The sequence below is a fragment of the Etheostoma spectabile genome, chromosome 5, assembly GCF_008692095.1.
Source record: "Etheostoma spectabile isolate EspeVRDwgs_2016 chromosome 5, UIUC_Espe_1.0, whole genome shotgun sequence".
Lineage (NCBI taxonomy): Eukaryota > Metazoa > Chordata > Actinopteri > Perciformes > Percidae > Etheostoma > Etheostoma spectabile.
The window spans coordinates 29869604-29897555 of NC_045737.1; the positions used below are offsets into that span (position 1 = coordinate 29869604).

Sequence of the window (27952 nt, forward strand, 5' to 3'; positions counted from 1 at the left end):
TGATTGTACAGTCGTGTTTCATGGTTTAATCTTACAACAGAATCAGGTTCCAAAGTGCTTTTCTTTGTTTCTTTAGTTTCTCATGGAGACGGTCTATTACCTTACCCAGCGGAGTCTGGGGGACTGCAGCAGTCTGTTACCTGTCAATAATAACACAAGATGATGACAGTTTTGCATTCAAAGATGTTCTTTTTCCAAAATAGAGATAGGAGATACAAACTGAAATGCCAGAAAAACCCCAATCCAACCTAAATTACAGTGTTCTTTTCTGTGCATGATAATCTTATGCAGACAGCACTCCAATGGATTTCTGATTCATATTGTATGCATATTACTGGAATAAATACAAAAGCAGAATCCTGTGGCTTTTAGAAATGAAGAGAATTATAAAAGACTGACCGGGGTCTTTTGGGGAGTCAACAACGCATTGATGCACGACTCCCTGGTCTACCCACTGATGTAAATAGAAAAAAAAAATCGTGTCGTGACCGACATCACACAGCGGAAGGATAGTGATGGGCAGTGGGAAGGAGAATGAAGATGATGCTGATAAATACTGCAAACTGGTCACATCAAACCATTTACATCCACTGATTTATAAAGTTCTCAATGCATACAGTATGTACATATTTCTATATATAAATATGTGGAATGTACGTTCATTTACATTACCAAAGGCGGGTAAAGGTAGAGCATGTCCTCCAGTCATCATTTACAGGCCATTCATTTATTTTATCACATATATATTTACCAAATGGACTATAGTGTAAATCATTCATATTGGTGTTAAAAGACAGTCTGTGCATACAGCTTGCGTCAGCCATTTGTTTCCCCAGTAGCAGCATTTGCAAAGAAAAAAAAAAAAAGTGTCTTTATTTTACCCTGACTTGAGCCTCTAAGCCAGAACTTCCAAGCTACGTAAATACAGTATGATCCCACAACAAACTCTTTTAGTCAAATGTTTTAGCTTATGGGTGGTTTAGGTTAGGGCTAGGGTTAGATGGCAATCCAGGTGAACAGAGGGAGGATCTGAGATCTGAGAGCAAGGTCTGCTGGGAGGCTCACGTCATAGTAATACCAGTCCAATGGCCAGGCAGTAGGGTATGACACCCATTTAAATGAGCTGTTCAACTACAGCACAGCCAAATTCAGCCTGCATGTTGGCTCACAGGCCACCATTACATTGCACGGACATGTTTATTTTTACTGTAAATTTTATATATTATATATATATATATATATATATATATAGGCCAAAATATTAGCAGAATTTTAAACTCTGTATGTACTATACTGTATTACTGGTATCAGCCTTTAAAATCCATACCAGTACAAGATGAAGAAAATTACATTTCAAAGCGAAATGACTGCAAGGAAGTTTCTTTTAAAAATGCATGCCCAACTTCATTTTGATGATTGATAAATTAAACATTAAAATACAAACAGACAGTAAAATGTCAGCGTTGTCTCTTCTTGAAGGGGTGCTACGGGCCAGAAATCCCAGCCTGGACTCCCTTGTTTGTGCAAGGAGCTTTGTAAAGTGGTCCTATACTAACTGCAATCCTCGGCCATCAGAACATAGACACTAGGGCTGCACAATATACTGTATATATATATATATATAGTTTTTTTATTGTCATCGCAATTTCAACTGCCGCATTAAAGAAATCGCAAAAGGCTGCGATGTCTCGTGGAAGACCCTTTCAGTAGAAATCTGCACTCTAAAATATAACTGTCCTTCTTTTATCAGTTGTGTCTTTTATATTCAATTCACTTTGTTCAATAAAATAATGTTGGAAATGATTGTTGTGTGAGTGAATATGAATGATTTGTGAATTCAAAACGCAATTTATTTGTATTTTAGCAGAACACTGAAAGCAGTACACTTAAATATCCGTTTATCGTACGTAATATCGTTATCACAATATTCAACGTTAGCGCGTATTGCATAATTTCCTCATATCATGCAGCCCTAGTAGACACACAATCATTAAAATGCTATTGTGAATGTTTCTACAGATAATAAAGAAAACAATTCCGTAAAGAAAATGGTTGACGATATTTTTATGAAAAGTTACGAATGGGCCTCAAACTCCAAATGTAGATTTAGATATCGACATAAATGTGAACCATTTATGTCCATTTGGTGCGTTATTATGAATCCATGTAACATCTAGGCAAGTCTCGCCCTACGAAGCAGCTTGATTGGTTGGGGTTACGCATTGACTTTGAGCGGTTGAGGATAGGATAGCCCATTGGTCAGGGGGTAGGACCTGAACAAATCGGGTTATGTTACCTTGCATAAGCATGGACGCCTAGCCAATAGTAGTGTGTGAATGGTATTGAAGGGCGGGTCTTGCCTAAAAGTTGCCTGGGTTCCATAATAACGCCCATTTGGCAAGTACTATTAAATAAACTCTCACTGATACTGAAACCAATCGGCTTAGTAAACCTGTAGTGACCATTTAATGATATTTTAATAAGAAGCCCTCCCTGTCATCAAAACCTAAAGATGAACTAAGTGACAGAATCCTTCAGCAATCAATGCCGCACCATTTGTTGAGTGAAGACAGTCGCATCAAGTCACATGTAGATGTAACTTGTGTTGTTTGAATCCGGGCAGAATTAAGGCAGCCCCCAAGATAACAGTTATGTCAGTCTGGTATTTCCTCTGTCTCATTTCTGACATGCTTACTTGTTTTTTGCTGTTTCCACTGAATAGAAAACATCAGATTTGCAACATTAGTCAGGTAGAAAAAGGAGACTTGAGACACTTAAAACTCCAGTGCTAATTATGTGTGATATTTTACCCTCTATAATGATTAAAATCTTCATCTGCTTCAACCATTGACAAGGAAATAATGTCATAAAAAAAAAAAAAATCAACAACTGATTATGAACATACTGTGCAGCCGTGTCCAAACAGTCCTTCACACACGGAGCCAGAGAAAAACTGTGGGAAGCTGTTCAGAGTTTAAAGCTGAGTCCTGCTCAGTGATGGAAGCCACAGCGTACGGCCATTTTCCTCCTGGAGGCGGTCCTTCGGTTTCTTTCTCTCCATCGCTATAGCTCTTTCTGCAGCTCATCAGCTCCAGTGAGTCGGATTGCCTGAGATTGAAGGCCGGATGGCACCCTTTGGAGAAGGCTTGGATCCAAACCAGGACATCTAGAACACAAAACATAGCAGTCAGGAGGTAAGTTATATACTGTATATATAAAAAAATATATAGGGGTAATTTTATTCTAAAGAAACATTGGGCCAGTGATAAATGTTGCCTGTTCCCAAAGAGGTGCACATTTGTGAGATGTGATCATTAGCATAATCACAGCCATTAAATTGTATCTTTAACCCTCATGGTGTCCTAGGGTCAAATTTGACCTGTTTCCAAGATTTTGTTATATCAGAAATATGGAAGGTCGAAAATGTCAACAAGGCAACAACAAGGCGACAACACATTGGGGAGAAAAGCATAAGAAATATTGGAAAAAGTGACAAAAACTATGAAAAAAACACTGACAGTAAGTGTCAAAAACGCTGGAAAAAAGGGCTAAAATGTCAAATAAGGGACAAAGACATTGTGGAAAAATGTTGAAAAGTGACCCAAATTTGGTGTCAATTGAAACAAACATGTGGAAGGAGATAGGTTTAAGAACTTTTGCAGTTTTTGCAAAAAGTAGAGTGATGGACTTCAAAATTGCTACTAGGTAACAGAGGAGCATGGTTTCTGCTCTACTGGGGCTACAGTTTGGCGTAAGTTGCAACATGTACGGCTGATTTGTTATGGACTGGACCATTTTGGAACCAAGAGAAATATTCTAAATACAACAAAACTGGTGAAGGTCGACTTAAACCACTCGTAGGTGCCACTTAAGGAGGATTTCTTTCTTACATGTGGTTCTTGGCCCATTGTGAGCACTAGTGTGAAATTATGTTCTGACCAAGCGATTATTTCTTTTTTTTTTTTTTTAAGGTTTCTACTTGCACCCCAAATGCTAACTTAATAGGTTTTGGTTAGTGTACAAATGTATGCCTCATGGCGTACATTTTGGAGACTTTTCCTCCCTGATCAAATTAACTCTGGTGCGGATTGTATAAACACAAATATTCAAGAAACAAATATTATTAATGGGCATTTTAGGCATTTATTTTTATAGGACAGAGTGAGAAATGAAAGGGGAGGGAGAGGGGGAATGACATGCAGCAAAGGGTTGCAGGTCGCAGTTGAACCTGCTGCGTGGAGGAGTACACCTCTATATATGGGCGCCCTCTCTACTAGGTGAGCTACCCAGGCGCCCAGTAGTGGACTTTTAATTGACACATTCCAGACGTCTAAGAGCAGATGTCTGTTTGAAATGAAAGTGTTAAAAGCTGAGGACTAAAAACCAACCTTGTACTCAAGAGTTTGTTTCAACATATCCTCTTCCTCACGAGTGAAGTTCAGCAGCACAGAAACAGCTCGTATTAGCTGGAATGCCTGAAAGAGCAAGACACGAATAAAAAGAGATTTTAAAAAGAAAAAAAGACCAAGACAAACAGATTTAGACCGGGTGTGTAACAGAACCAGGGTCAGTCATTTAGTCAATACCAGGCAGACCTACAAAAGCTTTATCTTCGTATTTTTGCTGACTTAGGCGTTGAATGGAAGGGACTTAAATAATGTGCACGGAAGACTTACCTCAGCCTCTCTGGATGACATAAATTTGAGTACGACATGTTTGAGATACTCAAAGTTGATTTCTCGCGAGTCATTGAGGTCTGACGTGTTGGTCACCGTGGTGTTGGAGGTCGGGGGGCTCTGCGTCGATGCTGGCAGCGGGTCCGGACAAACTCTCTCTTGTTTTTCTGCTCGGCTTTCTGGAAATTTCTCTTTCCCTTCAGCTTCTGGCTCAGGCTTTAACTTCTACAGAGGAGAAAGAAGAAGACACTCAAAATGTATTTAGACCCCTTCACCTCGCTGCTCTAACAACAGCTCTATAGCTCCATCTGTGGGTTTTGTGTGTGTGTGTGTGTGTGTGTGTGTGTGTGTGTGTGTGTGTGTTGTGTGTGTGTGTGATTTGTTATAAAATGATATGCTGATATTTAGTCTAATCCTGGTATTTTTAACCCTTGTGTTATCCTCCCGGGTCAAAAACGGACAAAGATTTGATATTTTTGTCAGTTTTTCAGACTTTTTCAGAAGTTTTCACTAACACCACCTTACTACCACTAGTTTTACACTACTTTTTGGAATTCATGGTCAATAACCCTCAATTATATAGAATTATTCCTAATATTTAAGTGAAAATGAGCAGAAATTATGAATTATTTTGATTAGTAGTTAAGATCAGAGGAATAAAAGTGATCAATTGTATTGACAGAGAGCATTGTAAGGAATCCTACCCATTTTTTTGTGGTAATTTAGTTAAAAAGAAACCCATATTTCAGAAGTAGACATTTTTACCTCACCAATCTACACTCCATACCCCCACAATGACAAAGTAAAAACAAGATTTTTGATTGATTGGGTTCAGGTCCGGGCTCTGGCAGGACCATTCAAGGACACTGCTACTTGTCTGGCTGCCATTGTAAATAAGAACCTGTTCTTAATGACTTGCCTGTAAAAATAAAGGTGAAATAAGACATTAGGTGTAACAGTGGATGGCGTGTTATTTTAAGAGCTCCTGTTCCTTGCCAGACACTGAAGGTTAGATTCTGTTTTGTGTTCCACAAGGTAAGGAAAGTTCCCAAGCACTGTATAACTAAAAACACTATGTTAAATCATGAAGATTAGCGTCTACGTTATAGCCGTATGCAGCATGTAGAACCAAATTCAATACTTTTTAGGCACTGACCGAATTGCCTATTGCCTATTATGCCTATAAGTATTGAGTATCAAAAAATACCTCGTCATTCAATACCCAATTACAATACCAAAGGAGTAAATCTCAATAGAGTCAGTGAGCCAATAAGCGTGCAGAATGTTCTACCAAGATCTAATAGTGTATGTGATTGGCTGTCTAACGTAACACGTCATAGAGAAACGCAGGAGAAACTCTACGCTACACACCGAGAAGGGGCTCATGTAGTAGGAGCTGGAAAATAAATAAAAAGATTTGTACCATAATGTTGTCATTTCCATTTGTTTTATAAAATTGGTATCGAAAAAAACAATTGTTTAGGAACTGGTATCAAAGTCAGGGTATTGGTAACGGTACCACTATCAAATACTTCTGAATTGTACCAAGCCCTAGTTGGCAGACCTATTGAGAACAAAGGAAAACAGAAACCCATGATGAGATTCACTGTGTCTCACCAGCTCCTTCTGCAGCGTCCTCTTGAGCTCTGCCAGTCTCTGCTGCAGCTGCTTGATGCTCTGCAAAATAAATGTCAATGTGTTTTATGTGTGGGGATAGATTACTCTGCAGAAGGTTTCTGCTTGGAGCTGATATTGCTATATTTGATATAAAGCTAGAGGACCAACAGAGTGGGAGTATGAAGGGAACTGACCCTGTTCTTGTCGGTGAGCTGCTGCTCTAGCTCTCTGTTGACCTTCTGAATGTGATCCAGATCATCCACCGTCACACTACCGTTATGATCCTCCTCACACACTTCACGGCTGTGAAGCTGTTCTGTCAAGGTTTCCACCTCAACCTCCAGGTATGAGATCTGTCAAAACATCCCAAACCACACTGACCATTAATTCATATGTGATTAGTGGCAGTTACCTCTATGGAGAAGCTGTAGCAGAAAACATGTTATAGATATGAGAAAATCTGAATATAGACCGTATGTATGAATGTATACTGTAGGGCTGGGCAATTTATCAGTATTGTATCAATATCGTGATATGACACTAGATATTGTCTTAGATTTTTGGATATTGTAATATGGCACAGTGTTGTCTTTTTCTGGTTTTAAAGGCTGCGAATCAGTAAAGTGATGTCATTTTCTGAACATTCCAGGCTGTTCTATTATTTGCCTTAACCCACTTAGTCATTATATCCACATTGGTGATTATTTATCAAAAACCTCACTGTGTAAATGTTTTCTGAAAGCACCAATAGTCAACACTACAATATCATTGCGGTATCGATATAAAGGTATTTGGTCAAAAATATTGTGATATTTAATTTTCTCCATATGGCCATATCGTCAGTACAGCAGACAATATGAAACTTATTTTTAAACTTAAACCTAAGTCTCGGGCACCCAGACAGCTCAGTTAGTAGAGCGGGTGCCCACGTATAGAGGTTTACTCCTCGACGCAGCGGGCCCGGGTTCGAGTCCGGCCTGCGGCCCTTTGCTGCATGTCACTCCCCCTCTCTCTCCCTTTTCATATCTTCATCTGTCCTGTCAATTAAAGGCCTAAAATGCCCAAATAATAAATAATAATAATAATCTTATAAAAAAAAAAAAACCTAAGTCTCAAGCTCCAAATATGGTCTTACTGTGTTTTTTACTGTGTGACGGGCAATGAGCCAGAGATTAAAGATTGACCTCAGGGCAGTGTTGAACAAAACAATGACAGGACAAACTTCTGGTTGGACTTAAAATCCCAAACAACTTTCTAATTATCCGCAATAATACTGTATACCATCCAGCAGCTTCTGTATGTATGCATTTCTGACTCTGTGTGTAGGTGCTAACCCGCGCCTGGCAGCTGTCTAGCTGCTGTGTCTGGCTGAGCAGCTCCTCCCCCAGGCTGATCAGCTGGAGTCTTTGTCCAGCTCCATCTGCTCTAGCTGGGCTCGCTGCTGCTCTACAACCTGCTGTAGCTGGACCAGTGATGCCTGCCGCCCTGCACCTCTGACACACACCCACCACACACACACACACACACACACACACACACAAAACACACCACACACCACACACACCCCACAAAACCCCACACACACACACACACACACCACACACACACACACACACACACACACACACACACACACCACACACACACACACCACACACAACACACACACACACCCCAACACACACACACACACCACACCACACACACACACACACACACACTTTGAGTTGTGTACATATGCTGCAGAGTTTCATAATACAGTAGCTTCACTTAAAAATTTAAAATTGCATGTATTTGCCTCCATCTGGTGGAAATCAGTTAAACTTCAGTTTTGAAGCCAGGGCTATAGACTGGCAGCCTGACACAATAGAATTTATGATTTCATGCTGGTTCTAATGTGTTCCAATGGGACATTTTTGACCATAAGGTTCTGGGTGTCTTTTGGATACACAGTTTATTATTATAGGAACTGTGTGCTTCAACTAATTACATTTGTAGAAAAACTCACACCCTAAATGTACAGTACATGCATTAACAGCCAAACTACACGATTGTATTTGTGCCAAAAATTATACAACCACACAATCAACCACTTAAAATACAAAACATAAAATTCACAATCCCGAATATTGGATATTAGACCTCTTTCATTTTATTGCAGAGTCACAGGCAACCTACAGCCACACAAGTATAGTATTCATAACTTTACCTATATTTGTAGTCTTTTCAGAATGGAAAACCATTGAGACCATCATGTAATGTTAAATCTTTCTCCTGAAATCCACAATTTCTGTTTTATTGTTTCAATCCACAATCAAATCCCTCCTTACGATGGTGAACCACATAGATGAACCACATCGGACTTGTAATAAAATGGTAAGATGATATTTAGTCTAATCGTGGTCCACCATTTTAAGAAATGAGCAACTGCTGTTACACAAAAAAATACTTTAGGAGCGTAACTCATGATTACAAAATGGAAGCAAAGGAACTTTATTTAGCAATTTTTGAAGTGTTTGTGTTTATGTACCATTTTGGAGAGTTTTGATGTCTTCCTCTCTCAGTGCTAGCTTCTCAGTGACAGCGGTCAGTTCCTGCTGAGAGGTCTGTAGAGATGGGGTCAGCTCTCCAACCTGACAACAAGCAAAGGCAAACACTTTTCATTACATGGTGCAGGCTTTCACACTCACACATGACAACCGGCTCTCAATTTCTTTAACATTATAATCTGTGGGTGATCAAATACAAAAGTTCAGTGCACTCAATAGCAACTTGTCTGTTCTTCCTTTGAACTTGTCCAGAGAGAGAGACTGCTACATGATTGAGGGGAACCACATGTTAGCCATTGCCTATTGGTTATTATGAACATTGCATGGTGTCCAGTATGTTGGCCAACAGACCTGTGTTTGCAGCTCCTCCTTCTGTCGTCTGGTTTCTTCGAGAGCTTTGGCAATTTCTGTGCTCACTGTCTGCTGACTGTTCAGCTCCGCCTGAGGTAACATATTAAAAAAGGGAATTTTGGGTTGAGTCAAGCTCGACTCTACTCCCCTTTTTGGTTTTGCTGTTTCATGTTAGACTAAAATGATCTTATTCTTTAACAAAAAGGTCTATCACTGTAGGGATCCTTTCCATAATGGTGTCAGGCACTTAGAATAATAATCTAAGTGTCTAAGAGTCTGTCAGTGGCAAAAACAGCACTTTTAGATTTAAAGATTGTCCCATCAGTCACATAGACACAAAAATATAGGAAAATAGGGTCCAGATTGAAATAAAAAACTAAGTTTCCATTTAGGACTAAGACTACAGATACCTTTGCTTTCCTTATATGAAAATTACCATTTGGGTAATTTTGAGTACTACATATATTTCTTTTGGTGTAATATGGCTGTCAGTGAAGCTATATCATATTATGTGAAGTCTACAACTGGATGGAATGTGCAAGGTTTACTAGTCTTGCTTTGCTAGACGCTCCTCCAAAGCGCGCTGAAGGAGAGTCTGGCTGGTTCCCATAGCATTCAGGGATGGGAGGAAAATGGGCTCCGGTTTATTGGCGTTTCTTTACACCAATCACAACAACACCAGATAATATGAATTATCTGCATTTAAAAGGCAATCAAATGTGAACTTGTGCATTCAAAAAAACCATTGAAGTTGATCTTACCCTGCACTGTTCCAGCTCCTCTGTCCGCTGGCTCAGAGTGGCGTTTGCTTCGTCCCTCTGCTTGTCCAGATCCGCCTAGCACACAGCAAAGGGAAACAGTCATTACAGAGCAAACCACAGACCGTTCATTAACCCACATCTCCTAGAGCAGTGTTTCTAAAATGGGGGTACGTCTATCCCTAGGGGTATTTTGGAGTGCAGGGGGTATGTGAAAGTTGAAAATATTTCAAAAAAAGCAATTCAAAGGGGGTACTATTGAAAAAAGTTTGAGAAACACTGTCCTAGAGTAACAGCATGACTCGGAGGTTCCTCCAGGAAAGTTGTGGCAAGTGTCTTTTTTTTTTTATACAAGGGCTCGGTCGGGGCCAGTCACAGACTGATGGCAGCATTAATGTAGAGCCCAATAGTTTCCATTTTAACTAAATCATGAATGAAATTGTGAAATTTAAAAAAGCTAAACACAAATTCCATGGGCTCAACGTTAAGGCAGTCCTAAACGCTAACTGGACATTTGAAAATATGACTACGTCTAAGTTTCCAATGTAACTTTAGTTTAAAGAAACATCTTAAAAATACATTCAAAAAAGATTCCCCTAGTTTAAGCCTGGTGGGGGGCAACTCAGGCCCGGTGTGCCACCAGGCTTACAATACACTGGGGGAAACCCAAATACAATTAAATAATAAAAATACATAAATTGTAGTAAACTGACAGCATTGCATTTCAATGGAATTGTATTTTTATAAGATTTTACCTGACAAAATAAATTGATTGATTGATACATTTTTTGAAAAATGACAGTAGCTGAAATTGAGAAGAAGAACTTACCATTCTGTCATGCAACATCTGTCTTTCTGTCTGTAAAGAGGCGATGCTTTCCTCCAAGCGGCTGGTCTTCTCCTCACTCTGCTGCTGTAACAAACAGACCTGCTGCTCTAGAAAGGCCTTCTCTGCACTCCACTCTCCTAGCTGAACACAACACACAAATGCATATGTAACATACACATACAAAAACCAACTTTAATTTGATTTTAAAAAGGGCTGTACAATAGGAGGAAAATATGCAATGTGCGATAATGATGTGAAATATCGCGATAATGATATAACTTGGGGTAAATATTAAAGTGTACTCAGTTCCACTAAAATACAACAAACTATTTGTTGAATTTAAAACAAATGAAAGGAATAATTTCAATTTTTTTTTATTTGAATATAATATGCAACACTATAAAAAGAACAGTTATATTTATTTGCAGTCTTCTGCTGATATTGTCTTTCAACTAACACAAAAAAGAGGGGGGGAGAAGAGTCATTTTGTGCTCTTTCTTTACTGTTGTGGCACTCACCTGTTTCTCCATGTGCTGCTGTTTCTCTGTGACCTGATGCTCTGCACTCTTCAGTCTCTCTCTACTCTCCTGGACCTTCTGCTCCAAATTAGCTATCTGAGATGAAAAGTAGTACAATTAATGATTGTGACTAGACTTCATCATCATAAATCCTTTTGTTTCCCATTAAAAGGTGAGGAATCAGACATATTAGTATGACTTGTTATACACAAAAGTCAGCCCAGCAAGAATGCCCTGGCCATTGCTTAAAGGTGCCCTGCCACACGCTGTTGGCTGCTGTTCTGACTCGGGTGCCTGGGTCTGTTTCCCAGGTTCAGTAAACTGCCGTTAGCGTCCTTAGCAACGGAGTTAAGTGCTGACCGGGTTTGGATTGCATGATATTGGCTGGCTGCTAGCTGGCTGGGGACAGACTGTGGACGTGTCCCCGGGTCGGGGCTGTTGTCAGCTCTCATCCCAACTGAAGCAGATAGACAGGGGGTGTACAAAACATACACCATTGTACAAAAGAATCTTTGGTGTTAGATTGATCAATATTGAAATCGATCAATATCAATTATAAGGTCTCTGTTTTATGACTGTGTTGCAAAGTGGCATGTAATCAATAACTATACAATGGCATGAGGCAGGAAAACGGTTGTATTACATTTAATACAGTATAACTGTATACCTCCTCCCCCTCCCCGGTTATCGTTACAGTCCTACATATGGACCTAACATCATGTTACACTGTTGTCAGTTGTCATCTGACAGTCTTTACGCTCCCTTGGTCCCCACATCCAAGTGATTTTGTTAATAAAAAATGATTTAAGAGGATCAAGAAGCTGATTAGGGTCATTTAATAATTCCATGATCTGCTACTGTTGCAGTAATGTGATCTGATTGCTTACTTGTGTGTCTGTTCGCTCTCTGTAAGCTCTGGACGAGTCGTCTTTGTGTCGGAGAAGGGTCTGCAGCTCAGTAATGCTGCAGCTCATTCTGGATACCTAGTTCAGACAGGACACAAACAGCTTAAGGGACATTCTGTCACACTGATTTAGAACCTTTGCTAAGACTGTTCTCAAAATGAAAGCTGCATTATTTTCCAGAGGAAGCATTGCCATTGTCAACCTTTCCTTTGGATTGAAATTTAAATTAGGGTTGCACAATATATCGTGTTTTTATCTTCTTCGCAATATACCCTAATTATAATGACCAGATTTCATGTCATTTTAGTGGAAAACGGAATAATTAAAAGGTGCATTCTTTCTATTCACCTGAAGCTGAAACAGTATAAACTGTTCTTTAATGACCTAAGTTTGCTAACTTAACAAAGTGAGAAGATTTTACAGCAGTTATAAACTCAACCTAATCCACAAAAAATATACAGTCCGTGACAAAAGTCTTGTCGCTTGTGTACAAATTGACCTGAAGTGCCGCTGAAATATATTTCTAACCAAGATTTATTTACAAGAAAGGGCTCATTTTAATCCCAACAGCTTTTGTAATAATGTTTCAGTGCAAAAAGAAACTGTCAAAAAGTATTCTAATATTCACAGCTTGGTAAAGCCCATTGAGTCAATTTTTGCAAAGACAAGTGTTGTCGCCTTGTCATATGAGCTTCACCTGGGACTAATAATGGATCAATCAGGTCTCAGGTGTGTATAAAAACAACCCCAGTACACTAGACCTTCACATCAACTGCAACTAGACCTCTGTAAACATGCCTAAGATTCACCCTGAGACTAAAGTTTTGATTATCAAGAGGCTGAAGACCAGATCCACTGCTGATGTGGCAGACACCTTCAATGTGTCTCAGCGTCAAGTACAGAGGATTAAAAAAACATCTGAAGACACTGGAGACGTTTTTGACAAGCCCAGGTCCCGCAAGACAACTGCTCGAGAGGACCGTTTGTTGGCTCGAAAATCCAAGGCCAGCCCATTTTCCACTGCAGAAGAGCTCCACGAGACCTGGTCCCCTGAAGTCCCTGTGTCAATCAGAACGGTTTGTCGGATTCTGTCCCGAAATGGCCTCCATGGTCGAATCAGTTCCCAGAAGCCAGCACTAAACAAAAGACAATTGAAAAACCGTCTGGCATTTGCCAAGGCCCACAGCTTGCTGAAAGGATGGATGTTGGAGAAGTGGAAGAACGTGGATTTTTCAGATGAATCTTCTGTTGAATTACACCACAGTTGCCGCAAATATTGCAGGAGACCTACTGGAGCCCGCATGGATCCAAGATTCACCCAGAAAACAGTGAAGTTTGGTGGCGGAAAAATCATGGTCTGGGGTTACATCCATTATGGGGGTGTGAGAGAGATCTGCAGGGTGGGAGGCAACATCAATAGTCTCAAATACCAAGACATCTTAGCTACCTCTTATATTCCCAACCATAAAAGAGGCCAAATTCTGCAGCAGGATGGTGCTCCATCGCATACTTCAATCTCCACTTCAAAGTTCCTCAAGGCGAAGAAGATCAAGATGGTCCAGGATTGGCCGGCCCAGTCACCAGACATGAACATCATGGAGCATATGTGGGGTAGGATGAAAGAGGAAGCATGGAAGACCAAACCAAAGAATATTGATGAACTCTGGGAGGCATGCAAGACTGCTTTTCTAGCTATTCCTGATGACTTCATCAATATATTGTATGAATCCTTGCCAAACCGCATGGATGCAGTCGTTCAAGCTCATGGAAGTCATACAAGATATTACATTTGAATCTCACAGCACCACTATTTAATTTGCTGACATATTTTAGCATTTGTAGTAAATTTGTTCAATTTCTGTATAGGCGACAAAACTTTTGTCTTGTCAAAATTTGACCTTTCTGTCTTGTTTAAATAATAAATCTTTTTTTAGTGAAACTAATTTATTTCAGTGCATTGAACATCATTTGGGAGGGTTTTAGCTTTTCATATGAGCTATTTCTTACACCAATTGATTAATTAAAAGTCAGGTTAACAGCAGGTGTTTCTACAAAATAGATAAGAGACAAGACTTTTGTCAGGGACTGTATAAATAACAATGGCTTTCCAGATTTGATAACAAATGTTGGTTTATGGATTCAATAGGACAGGTTAGTGAACAGATGCAGCGGTTTACCTGCGTCTCCAGAGAGCTGACAGTATCGGCGTGGTTTGTCCGGACGAGCAGCAGCTCTGCTCTGGTGTCTTCCAAACTCTGCTCCAGGCTGGACTTCTGAAAAGGGAACAACTGGACTGATGAATAGGAGGTTACATCATTTAACATAAGCTTGACATCTATTAGGCTTGGGATATTATTACGATTTTAAACATATTGCAGTTTATTGACTTTTTTCCAACTTCAAATTATGTCCCCAAAGAAAAACTTTGTCAACATCTGTTTTATCTAAAAATATACATTTGTCCATCTCCAGGGTTTTTCCTGCAAAGAGGAATTTTTGTCAAAGATGTTTTTAACCAGCCTCAAAGGAATATCAACAGCACCAAAACATTAAGAATTGGGAATTAAAATCTAATTTGTAGATGTTGCTGTTGAACTGAGGCAGATTTCACATTTCAGTTTACAGGAAAGTACCGATAATTTTTTTGGAATGTTTTTTAAATTATTAGAAATTTAGCTTTTGTGATAAATGTTTTGTTTGACTGTTTAATGTTCCATGCTTATTAAAAGAAACTTAGTGTTAGTGTTCATATCTATGCTCTCATTCTTGCATAGGAATATAGAGAAGCTTTGATGGTGTCTCATGTTATAATGCTCAATGACATCTTTTATCTGTTATACAGTAAATATTGAACTTCTTTGAAACTTTTTTTTTTTTTTTTTTTTTTTTTTTTAAATCGCAAATCAAATCGTAATTAGGAATCAACCAATATGTTTTTTTTGTTTGTTTTTAGAGCCAACACCGTTTTGTTTTCATCAGCCTTAGCCGATGACCGATACAGGCTGACGATTTTCTTGAGCCGATATTTGGAGCCGATACTGCTTTTGCTACCTTGATTTACATCATAAAAATGTAAACTAGGTGAAATCTGCTCTGCCATTTCTGTAAAAATAATAAAGAAAAACACAGATCAGTGTCACTGATGCAATCATCTTACATTCATTACACCCAAATGATGTGTGCAATGTGCATCATATGGATGGGTGCACAGCAAGGGTAAAAGGCTTTCATCTACATTTACAACAGCCTTGATGATGCATTGCTTGCTAATATTATGAGACAGATATTTTCAGGTCATCACTAAATATCCTGTGTCAACACATTCAAATAATTTAAGAAAACAATAAACATGAAATGTAGCCATTGAAATAAAGTCCTTGCTTTGTAATTTAAGACTGCCATGGTGCTAGTGCTAACTATCGCAATTCAATTTTTTGCCCAAAAAACAATGATAATCTGTTGAGTGGCTGGTGAAATTTAACCATTCACTAGCCATTTGGCTGGTGGACAAATAAGTTAATTGTGAACCCTGGTTCCAGCCAACAGTGGCCTAAACTAAGCCCTGGTCTGGATGTTCTTCACCTCCTGGAGAAGCTCCTGTAGATGCTCGTCCTGGCTCAGGTTCCCATGTAACCGTCTCTCCAGAGATGTCACTTTCTTCTGAAGGTCCACTAACAAGCGCTCCTTGTCCTCCTCCGTTACAGCAGCCTGACGATGGCGATGGAAGACATGAAACAGGATTCCAGCAAACTTTATCTCAACTTAATTTTTACAACCTGTATTCTTAATTGTTATTCTAAAAGAGAATCATTTAATAACAATTTATAACAACAACTTGTATCTCCAGTCAACTATTGTTAAACAAAAGGAAGAACCATTAGATGGCAGAGGGGTACTTTACAATAAAATTTAATGCACAATAAACTTCTGAGTTTCCACTGAACGCACCCATCGGTGTCTACTCTGTGTATATAGATGCCGACAGTAGTACTGTATGTCTTGGTGTTGGAATCCTTTTGAGTGAAATACTGCCACATGGTAGACTATGCCGACAACATTTCATTTATGGGATTGTTCCGGTACCCCGGATGTCCCTCATTTAGGCCTGATGTCTGTTACCTTCCTTTTTCTCTGTGTTGGCGTTCTAACCTCTTGTGGATTTCTGAGGACTATGGTTACCTGCTCCTCAGATCTCTGCAGGTAAACCGACGCTAGCTGGACTATCTGTCCAATTCTGAGGACTATGGTTACCTGGTCCTCAGATCTCTGCAGTGTAAACCAGACAGCTAGCTGACTATCTGCCAATCTGAGGACTATGGTTACTGGTCTCATCTCTGCGGATAAACCAGACAGCTAGCTAGACTATCTGTCCAATCAGAGTTTTCTGTTGCACGTCAAACTACTTTCGAACGTACACATGTTCCACCAAAACAAGTTCCTTCTCAAAGCTATTTTGCAGCGGCACCGTGGCTCTGTCCAGCACTTAGAGCCGCCCAAGCAATTGTGATTGGTTTAAAGAAATGCCAGTAAAACAGAGCTCTTTTTTCCCATCCCGAAAGGCTGTGTGGACTAGCCAGACCCTCCTCCACAGCACTGTGGAGGTAGAGCTGGCAATGTGAGACTAGCCTAACGGTAGGCTAAAATTACCTCCTGCCAGTGTAGTGTTAACTATGTCACACACAGTTATGCTTTTCTTTCTTGTAATGTCCATTTTGGAGCCCAAGAAAGAGTGAAGCGCAGGCATTTACCAAAATAAAGCACCCTAAGGTAGCCAGCCCTAATGGAGAGTCACAATGTGATTATGTTCTGACCTTTTGTTGTTGCAACTTCAGGGCCTCATGCTCAGTCTGTAATTCTTGGAGGGACCTTTCTAAAGTTGAAACCGTACTCTGTGACTGGAAAACAAACATTTTACAAACTTACAGCTGCCTTGAAAAATTATTTATGAATAAATAGTATTGATGTCTTCAGCATGAAGTAGTAGATTGTAGCTTGTGGGCTTGTGTTCAGGACCGACCTTCTGGAAGTCTTCAGAGACCCGCTGGATGACTGACTGCAGCTCCTGGCATCCTCCCTCCAGCTCACTGATCTTCTTGTCCGCCTCCTCTCTGAGCAGCAGCAGTTCCTCTCTGTACACGTTTAATGACATGCACAAAAACCAACAACAAATGTAATCTGAGAATTTCTAGAGTGAGGTGTGAAGTTAATTTTAAAGTTAACAAAAGGCAAATCCCCTATGTAATTGCCACAGATCTGGTTTGTATTTTTAACAGATTTATTAATTGTAGCAAAGCAGCTAAACACAGCTGATTCAGTAGCTTGACAACAACTTTGAAAAGAACATAGAAACTTACAGAAGCCCTAAAAGGCAAGGGGGAAAAAAAGTGTATAGACAAGTTAAACGTAGGTTTTGGCCAAGTTTAACTTTTTTTTACTTCTTTATTAAGCTGTTTTGAGGGTGAGACAGCCGTGCTGAAGCCCTTAGTGCACTACAGAAAGGGAATTGCGAGTTTGGCCAAATGCAGCATGAACAAAAGGTTTTACATTTTTAGTTAACAACAAATGTTTACTGTAAAATACAATGGAACTGTGTATAGCGCTGACTTGGGTTAAACAGTGTAAAACTTTTTTCCACCTTGCTTTTCAGGGCTTTCATAAAAATACTGTACTTCTGCCTGTTGCTTTCCTTCTTACCGCTCTATTTCGAACTCTGAGTTGAGTCTGCAGCTCTCCTCATGCTGCTGTTCCAGAGCCTGGAGTTTCCTTCGAGCCTCAGACAGCCCTTGCTTTGCTGACTGAACTTCAGCCTCCTTTTGCTGGAGCTCCTGATCCCGCTGGCTCAACTGCTCCTCCTTCTTCAGCAACTGATAAGACATAAACGTAAAAATAAATCACAATCAAAGAGCATACGATGCAAAGAAAGTGCTATTATGAACCCAGGTCAAATTAAATCACGCCTGAACAAATTGTGTGCTTTTTCAAAAAAGCACTTCAGACTCTCCTATCCTGCACTGAGGCTAGCATATTACTCTAGTATATGTCTTTAAATCAGCAAAAAAACTGATAAATAGTTGGTAGCAAACTGCATCTCTGTTTTTAATTAATGTTGCAAATCCAACCATCCAACTCCACATGTACACACCATGTGTTTAACTTTAGCGAGCTCCTGCTGCTGAAAACCCTCCAGTTCATCCAGGTCATCCCTTTTCTGGAAGAGTGCTAAGCTTTGCTCCATCATCTCCTCTATCCGGGCTGACAGGACAGCTTTCTCCTAAACAAACACAACAGTTATAAAAATAATAACTTTTATTTATATAGCGCCTTTACACAACCCAAAGACGCACACGCACGCGCACGCGCACACACACACACACACACACACACTGGGGAATTGTGCATTTTTTCAGGACATTTTCAAAATAAATCTAATTTAAGTGTGATTTTACACCTAAAGTTCAGTTTGTTTGGTTCCAACCAAAAATATAACCATAGTAAAATAAAGTAACACAATGTTCCCACAATACACACACACACACACACATATATATATATATATATATATATATATATATATATATATATATATATATGGCTAGCTTTGAATCATGCTAAAATCCATATCCACTGCCCTAAAATCCTGTGGTTGGTCTGCTTTGCTCATTCACCACAATCAAACTGCACCACACATGTTTGACTCCTATTCAGGGAGTCTCAGTCTGGTTGTTTAGTCTGCACCTCTTGCATTGCCCACACAGCATCACAGGATGACTGGATATAGCCTACTGTAGTGTTCAATTTCACACTAACATTCTCACTTGGAGCAAATAATCTCTCAAACAATATAACACTGTCCATCAATAAAAGGGGGAAAAGAATACTTTACGGAGGTGGGGGTGAGAATTGGCATCAGCTGTATGCTTGGCCATAAAGTGGTATTTCAGACTGGGAGGGTATTTCAGACAAGACGTGCTGCGATGGTAGCTCAGTTCACAAACACAGATCCCTTTGCAACATTTGTCAACTTTTAAAAAGTCAACTTTCCATCCAGAATCTTATTGGTGTCCCTTTATGGCGTCTCGCGCTCGCCATCTACTCAAAACTCTGTGACTGGCTCGCAAGCTAAACGGCGTGCCTGTAGTTTTCTTTCAAGCCTAGCTAGTTCGTTGTAGTTTTTGTAACGTCACTAGTTGTTGCAACAGCATGTGAAAATGTACTACAAAGTTTGCTAGGCCAAAAAGAACGTTAATCTCGCAATAACAAAATTAACGCCGTTAAAATGGGTTTGCGTTAACACCGTTAATGCGTTAAACTGACAACACTCATTTTAACATCTTAAATTTCATCACAAATTCCTTACAATTTCAAATCTAGATCAAACCTTACCTTTTCCATATCAGCCAACTTCTCCATCCATTCCTGAAAGTAAAGGATCGAAGAAGAAGACTTTTACTTTATTAAACCCGTAAGGGTAAATCCTATTTTACATGTTGGAAGAAAGAATGAGGAAGAGATAAGTAGACAAGGCACAAATCAGGACTGTACAAAGAGTAAGACCGCATTTACCCGATCCTTCTTTTCCAGTTCTAAAGACATCCCCTCTGCCATTTTGGCTCTGCTGGCCTGGTGAGACTCGTTCTGGTCTTGAAGTTTCTTTATGGATACTGTGCAGCGAAAGTGAGAAAAAGAAAAAGAAAAGAAAGATGGAAACATACACAGAGGTTTGTATGCAACCAAAGAGAACAGAAATGTTAAATAGCACAGCAGTTTGCACCGTTAGTAGCTGTGAAAAGTTAAGAGTCAGATTAAGAAGGGTTTTCATCCCAAAAGCAAAGAGAGGCAAAGACAAGCGATGCATGGCAACTAAATAAAAACTAAAAAACTGTTTATGAAAGCTAACCCTGCAATATCAGTGTGTGTGAACTAAGAAAAAAATATCCACCCTAGAAAAAGTCGTTGTTGAAGGTGCACTGTTCATTACAACTCACAATACATATTACAGCTTTAAGACAGAATTCTTAAGCTGTAATATGTAATACTTGAGAATAGACCTCAATATTCAGTAATTCTTTACCATGAACTAAACCTTTAAAATTCGCTCTGAGAGGGGCGCTAGAGGAAAAGCTGTGGGTTGATCAAAATCAAAAGGTTCATGCCTAACAAGTTTTGAGATATTTTCAGAGAAAAGTTAACATCTTAGGCTGATCGTGGCACTAGAGACTTGTGAAGTGCCCAAATTTCCTGGCAACCTGCCGGTAACCCCACATGTCCAACGGATGCAGCCGTGTTGCTCTCCTCTTGTGCTAATGTGTGCTGGAAGAGTCTCAGAAACATCTACAAGTAGCTTGTTCTTTAGCATCTGCATCTCAATAAAGTTTAGCATTGATTTGTCAGCATTGCATAGCGAGAAAAGTGATGATAATGCACTGACGTGAAATTAATGTCAATTGGCGATCAATATGAGGCTGGGTTGCATTTGAGGATCATATGCAGTACGCAATAACATTGAATATCGCGAGAGCAATATTATTTGCCATAAACAGATATTAAAGTGTCAGTTCTGCTAAATGCAACAACTTGCTTGTTAAATTTAAAACAAAAGGAAATAATTTCCAACATTCTTTTATTAAACACATTAAACATTAAACTGAATATCAAAGTAAGGCAGCACTAAAAAAAGAGAAAGTTACATTTTAAAGTGCAGTTTTCTGCTGATATTTTCGTTTAACTAACACAAAGATTCTCCGAGTGTCTTTCCAGATATGTCACAGCCTTTCGAGGTGTATTTAGTGTGTCAGTGGATATTGCAAAGTAATAAAACAACTATCTATTTTGCAGCCTAAATATAGGCGTTTATCTACATTCCTTTGCAAGTCAATTTTACTCTTAAGAAGGAGCTGGCAAAAATAAACCTAGGGTGTAAAGAGAGCAACACGGACAGAAGACCTGCGAGTGAGAAGCAGAACCGAGTCGGAACGGGACACAAATGCTCCCAGTGGACATTAGGGGGTTAGTTTGTGATATTTCCTGTATTTTTGTATTTCACAAATCCAAATTCCAGCCAAGGGGAAAGGTCACCAAAGACATTAGAATTCATTCTCAGGAACACAATTATCCACAGACAGTCCAACTACTGCCACAAAAACAATAAAAAATACATGGTCACATTCATTGAGACATGGATTAGGCACACAGAAGATGTACCAGCTTCTCCGCTGGCAGTGAGCCCAACAGTGCAACAACCTATAAGACATGTTGATAATTAAATACCAATCGTTTTAATGTTCATAACCGTAGCAAGTGTAGGTAGTGATGCTAGTGAGCTATATTTATATCATACTGTCTGTGTTTCTTTTACGCATAAGTCCAACTGAAAACAACAGGCAAATCACGTCTTCAGGAGCAGTTACCACGCATTGTAGGGAATCTAGAAAAGCATTAAGTGGGTGTGTGGGGCAAATTAAGAGAAAGTGAGTACGCCAACAATCAAAGCTCTGAAATCAATGTTCTCAAAAAATACCAATGTAAAAGATTCAAGGGTGGATTTGGATCAGATTCAGATTCAGATTCAGCACTCCCAAAGCAAACCTCGGCTATGATAAGGATTGGGCACCGAGGACCGATTCCTACTTGGATTCGTTTTAATAATTGCGACTCTAGTCGAATCGTTTGGAAGATTTGGTTTCCAATCTGATCATCATCTGATCATCGGTTCCAGATTTTACACGCAAAAGTTCTGGTTTCCGTAGCAGCCAGGCTCTTGTTGTGTTGGAGCCATTTCAGCTCCACCCCTCAAAGAATCTGAATCAGTAACAACTGGAATCAAAAGAAGGAATCGGAATTGTTAAATCCAAACGATGCCCAACCCTACCAATGATATTAGCATCTGCAATAAAAAAAATATATCATCTTCATGAGAGGAAATGATGACACGCCAGGTGATGGTTATTACAGCGAACAGACAGATGAGAGAGAGGAAGCTAATTGGGAGGAGAGTAGAGGTACGTACAATCCTGATGCGTTTCTAATGCAATTTCAAGCTGTCCTTGGTCTTCTGCATAATTCGTAGCTGCTCAGCGTAGTCTAGTGTTGGGAAGTAGGGTTATGGGAAACACACACACACACACACACACACAACACACACACACACACACACACACACAACACACACACACACACACACACACACACACACACACACAAACACACACCACACACACACACACACACCACACACACACACACACACACCCACACACACACACACACACACACACACACACACACCACACACACACACACACACACACAACAAACACACCAACACACACACCACACACACACACACAACACACACAACACACAACACACACACACACGAACCGGGAGATGAAGGTGAAGAGAGAGGCAGGAGAGAAGTGAATAAAAAGGAGAGGGAGAAAGCAAAAGGGAAAACATGATTGAGAAAAAATGGAAGGTAAAACTATTAATGATTTCTTATATGAGAAAAACCATAGTGGTTGGCATGAGAATGTGTGACCTTTAACCTCTTCTAAGGGTGCTCAGTCACAAACACCCCCCCCCCCCCCCCCCCCCCCCCCCCCCCCCCCCCAAAGGAAAGATGAGCTAAAATACAGCATACTGAGTAAAAACGACAACATTTTGACTGTGCAGTGTTCGTCTAGAGGATTCTTCTGTTCTTGTAGATGTCTGGTACTGTGGTTGTCAATCTGTCTGGTATATGCGGTAAAAAAAGAGAATCATTCAAAGTAAAATTGCTAGTTTATTTGAAATTGGGACATCATTTGCAGTCAAAAGTTGCGTTAAATATATCTGGAACAAACTTTCAGAAAACTGCAGATCCGCTGCTACTCTCAGTTCTTATAAATCAAGGCTGAAGACCTTTCTTTTTGATGTTGCCTTTCTTTACATGGTTGTTCATTTCTTTAATGTATAATTTCTTATACTGCACTGTAACTTTTATTCTTGTCTTTTATCTGTTTTTATTTTTTAACTGTTTTTGTGTAAAGCACTTTGAATTGGCCTGTTGCTGAAATGTGCTCTACAAATAAAGCTGCCTTGCCTATACAAATAAAGCAGTATACTGCCTTTTAAAATCATTTATTAAATAATTTGCAGGTAAAATAATGTCAACACACACTGTGTCAACACTGCCATTTTGGTTAATGCTTCAGCTTCGCTCATACAGAATTGGCCATTTGATATAATTCTGATATTCTATCTTCTTACAGATAGATAGGATCTATTGCTTACAGGTAACAATGTGACTTTTTCAATTGAAATGAGTCTGATCCTGGGTGCTGATCTCTCCTGAGAGCTACAGGCTGAATGGCTCCAGCTGCTCACCCTTAGGCTGACAGGTCCTACCTGATAGGCTGAATGGTCCTACCTGATAGGCTGACAGGTCCTACCTGATAGGCTGACAGGTCCTACCTGATAGGCTGACAGGTCCTACTGATAGGCTGACAGGTCCTACCTGATAGGCTGACAGGTCCTACCTGATAGGCTGACAGGTCCTACCTGATAGGCTGACAGGTCCTACCTGATAGCTTGGCTTCCAGCTTCCGGATCTGATCATTCCTCCTGAGAAGCTGAGCGGGCAAGTCGTCCCTGGAGCTGCTGCCATCAGATGCCTGAAAAAAAAAACACACACACACACAGACACAGACACAGACACAGACACACACAACACACACACACACACACACACACACACACACACACACACACACACACACACACACACACACACACAACACACACACACACACACACACAGACACACACACAGCATTAGGAAGTAGCACTTTTATTCATCTGTTTGTAGAGGGGTGTTTAAACAAATATATCTGAAGTTGCTGTTTCACTGTCAGAAATCTTCAGGTCATTCTATTATTATCACACTCAGGGTTAAAAATGACAAATGTACTTAAGTACATAACGAAGTATTTGTACTTGTACATTCTGCCACTGATTATTAGTAGTTAATAGTAACCGATGCAATGAAAGTTAAATTTTTTACGAAAAATTAACATTTTGGAATGTTACGGTTAGAAGAATTACGTTACATATTTACTTTTTACATTTATACTTTTTTCTCTGATCAGTGTTAAAACTGTTTGAATTACTGCTGAACACCTGGTATCTGGGAACCACTGTCTTGTCCTTGTCTGGAGCGCGGTGTGACGCGGGGAAAAGAACAGGCGCCAGCTGGACTGTAAACGGTCATCCTTACTGCTTCGTTGTGACTGCATGATTTATCTCATTCTACATAGTATTACAAGAGCTGCTGTAGAAAACTTTTTCAGAAGTCATTTTTCTGTACTGATGCTGTGAGTACTGTAAAACGGACCTACTAGCAAGTAAACGGAACTTATAACTTCAGAGGTTCTTGTCTACTCTTGATAATGAAATTATTCTAACAGTTACAAAATGCAATACACGACTCTGGTTAAATGCTCTAAACTATTAATATATGGGAAACTTGCAACATAATCCGCAGTAAAAGAGAGTCAGATAGTGTTGTGGGCGGGACATTAAGTCAGACTCAGTGGTGGGTGAAACTGAAGCAGAGGGAAAGATGCAGAGCTGTAGCCGAGCCAAAAGTAGAACACTTTTAATTAATTAACTTTATGGGTTATTAAAACGCGGATAAAGACAATCTGCAAATTGACAAAAAAATGGTTCGATAATCGGTTTATCCCTAACATCACTAGTCTATAATCGATTATGATCCGTCGTCTAGGACTCCACCGCGATCAGAAGGGGTCCTAACACGTGGTCACTCAAGACACATTTGGAGACACATTTTACTGCCAGGTATGAACACCTGTACCTAAAGCAAAGAAATGTGGCTGTGTCACATGTAAGCTGGCAGTATTGCTACTCGGCAACTTCACTAAATAATTCAGCCAAGTGCAACTGAGACAGCGCTACAGCCTCGGGAGTTTTACCCCAGATATAGACTTCCTCTCCGAGCTATGACTTCAAACCATATGGGAAAAGATTGACAAAAGCCCTAATAATATCACTATGTGCATTCCACTTAAAACAGAAAAATACAAAAAGAAGTAAAACTCAGGGATAAAACACATAAAGTCAGCTGTGCTGGTGCGCTGTTGTAAATTGAGAAGTAATTAACAGGGCTTCATGTTGGACTGGTTGGTCTTAAGCCTACATGCTGGCAACACAACACAATGCCAGTCACACCCAAGACCTGTTACCTCCACTGCCTGACTGGTGACTAATATCCTAAAGCCAGCCAGAGTTCCTATCATTGCACGTTGACGTTAAATTCCTGCATTATTCTGTGACTTTCCAGAATTCAGAGAGTAAAAGTATCATGTGAAAATATATATATGACAAGACAAGCCATCATTGATCAATATTGTTTTCAAATCTAGTTTCTATCAAAGCTAAATAAAAAAAATAAAAAAGTGGAATACAATTGATGGGAGAATAGTTTACAAATTAAATGGACTGCTGTCCCCGTTCCCTGACCTGAGACATTTTATGATTTATCCAATAAACAAGTAATAAAAGAATTGTGCTCATCATACAGCTATATATGGTCCTGTGAACATCACCGAGAGGAACGATGTGATACTGACGATATCTATATATTTGGAAGCAATGTTGCATATTGGGACGTGGATCACGGATTGTTTATGGACTGACTTTTGTGTATTATTCCTTTTATAAGTGGTTTGCTGACAGATGCGTTTTGATAAAAGAGACTGGGAAGTGACATGGGAGGACTCTGGAGATTGACAGGGGAAGCGGTCAGTGTTTAGGGGGGTCTGTTTTCGCTGGCTTGCCAGATGAAGTCAACTGCGAGGTAAAGTTTTATTTTTTCTCGGGATTTTTCCCTGGACTACTGCATCATTCTTTCGGCTGAACGGACTGTGGCGAGGTTGCGTATGTTACCTGTGACTGCGGCGTCTCGCCACGCTTTACCTGGCATCTTTTGTGTTTTGTTTTCTAATGAGGAGGACTTCTATTCTTTATCGGGACTATTTGAATTAAACAAATGAACATTTGATCTGCTGGGACATTGGGGTTTTGGTGGTTTAAATGTGTGTGGGAGTCTATGATCATGTTAAATATCTTTGTATAGTAGTGTGTCCGATCTTCCCGCAACGCATACCTGTATAATACACACTGTTAAACCCATATCTATGGTCTTTCTTTTGTTTACGAACATGTTCATTAAGCCCACTTAATGGCAGAGGGCTCGTGTTGTATGATTTAGGTGCGGTTTAAATGAAAGTAAGCAGGGACTGTATTTACCTCGGCTGATAACAGATCCGTCTGTTACCTTTATATTTTGCGTGATGTACTCTTCCCTTGCTGGTTGGTGTAAGGCAAACTGTTACACACATTGCGAAGCAGTGGGCTAGTGCCTGGTGATGATACTTACAAAGTCATCCCCGGAGTCTGCCCCCACTGAGGTGATGGATTCCTTGCTGATGGTGCGTGGTATACGAACCCCACTCCGAGGTGCTGTGGCCGCTTCCTCTGCAATCTTCTTCTTCAACTTGGCAAACATGTCTGTCCTTTAAGGGTCTCTTTTTGAATGCAATTTACAGTTTCTGGGGAGGTACTACACAAGATGCATGGAGTTTATGGCTCCTTGTTTTGATGGCCGAAACAGTGCCGCGTCCTTATGCAGTACCACTCAAAACAAGCTTGTACTGGTAATTCCATTCTGCTACAGCTAGAAAAAGAAAAGAAAAAAAGACAGTTATCCAAATGCCAAGATTGACAACAGTGGCTACTTGTCTGCAACAGTCACATGTCACATTGTTGTAATAAGCCTAACAAGATCAAGATCTTTTTGGCTTCTATTATTATCATCATAGAATGGACTGTCAATTTTGCCTTATTAATGACAAATGACAAAGCATTTTGGCTGTGGTTGTATGTCTGCTCTAAAGGCAACATCTACCAAATAATCTAGTATTTCACTGTCAGTGTTTGTCAAATTGGTATCTGATATACTGTGGATTGGGACAAAAAAATTTTCTAACAGTTGTCTAATATTTTGCAGATATTTGTATTAGTAGATGACAAGCTACTGAGTGCTTCATTTATAATACAAACTGCACCAAAGCCCTACATGTTAGATATGCCTTTCATATGGATTAGAAAATCTAATACTGGAGTACGTATGCAGTTCCTCAAAAATGATTGCACTGGAAAGTAAAACCAGATATTGAGTTAAATCCATTTCCGTGTGAGATAGTGTATCCCAACTAACGTTAACTCGATCTTTTAGCCAATGTGTGGATAAATTAACGTTAGGTCACATTTTGCTACAAAGAAAAAGCTCAGTCTGTTGTGTCTCATCCGTGTTAATCACATTAGGAAACGTACAGAACACTGTCAGACTAGCTGTGTTTTGACAGAAAGCTAGGTAGCCATCTAGCACTTCTGGCCATAACAATGAGTGTTGACGTTACCATCACCGAGCGATGCTAGCTCTCGTTAGCTTACTCGTTCATTGAAGTCTCTTACCATGTTAACTTCGAGAAAGTATCAGTCCGTGGCGTTTATAAATGTTCACTGAACGTTAGTATTTTCCCCTGGACACGTTGCACTCATAGAATAGCTACCGTTGTGTCAATAGATAAGGACTCGCTGGTACTGTCTCTTCTGTCTGACAAGCTAGCTGTTGCTAGTTGGTGAGCTACACCAGGATCTTTGGCTACACGTAATCATTAGCTAAACAC

At 39.8% G+C, this 27952-nt stretch overlaps 1 protein-coding gene across 1 annotated transcript; it reads right to left on the reverse strand.

Moving 5' to 3' along the window:
- LOC116689421 (golgin subfamily A member 1) lies at positions 1-27947 on the reverse strand. The gene is given in 26 exon segments (XM_032515944.1): positions 1-3166; positions 4389-4475; positions 4677-4901; positions 6294-6353; positions 6488-6646; positions 7628-7695; positions 7698-7784; positions 8824-8926; positions 9194-9283; positions 9955-10029; positions 10781-10921; positions 11299-11394; positions 12186-12281; positions 14381-14476; positions 15786-15911; positions 17015-17098; positions 17221-17332; positions 17898-18067; positions 18346-18474; positions 19587-19619; positions 19767-19864; positions 22210-22242; positions 22245-22283; positions 23764-23854; positions 26641-26937; positions 27738-27947. Coding segments are annotated over 25 exon segments (2508 nt in total). The 5' UTR covers positions 26770-26937; positions 27738-27947; the 3' UTR covers positions 1-3085.
- Between the last annotated feature and the right edge of the window lie 5 nt (positions 27948-27952).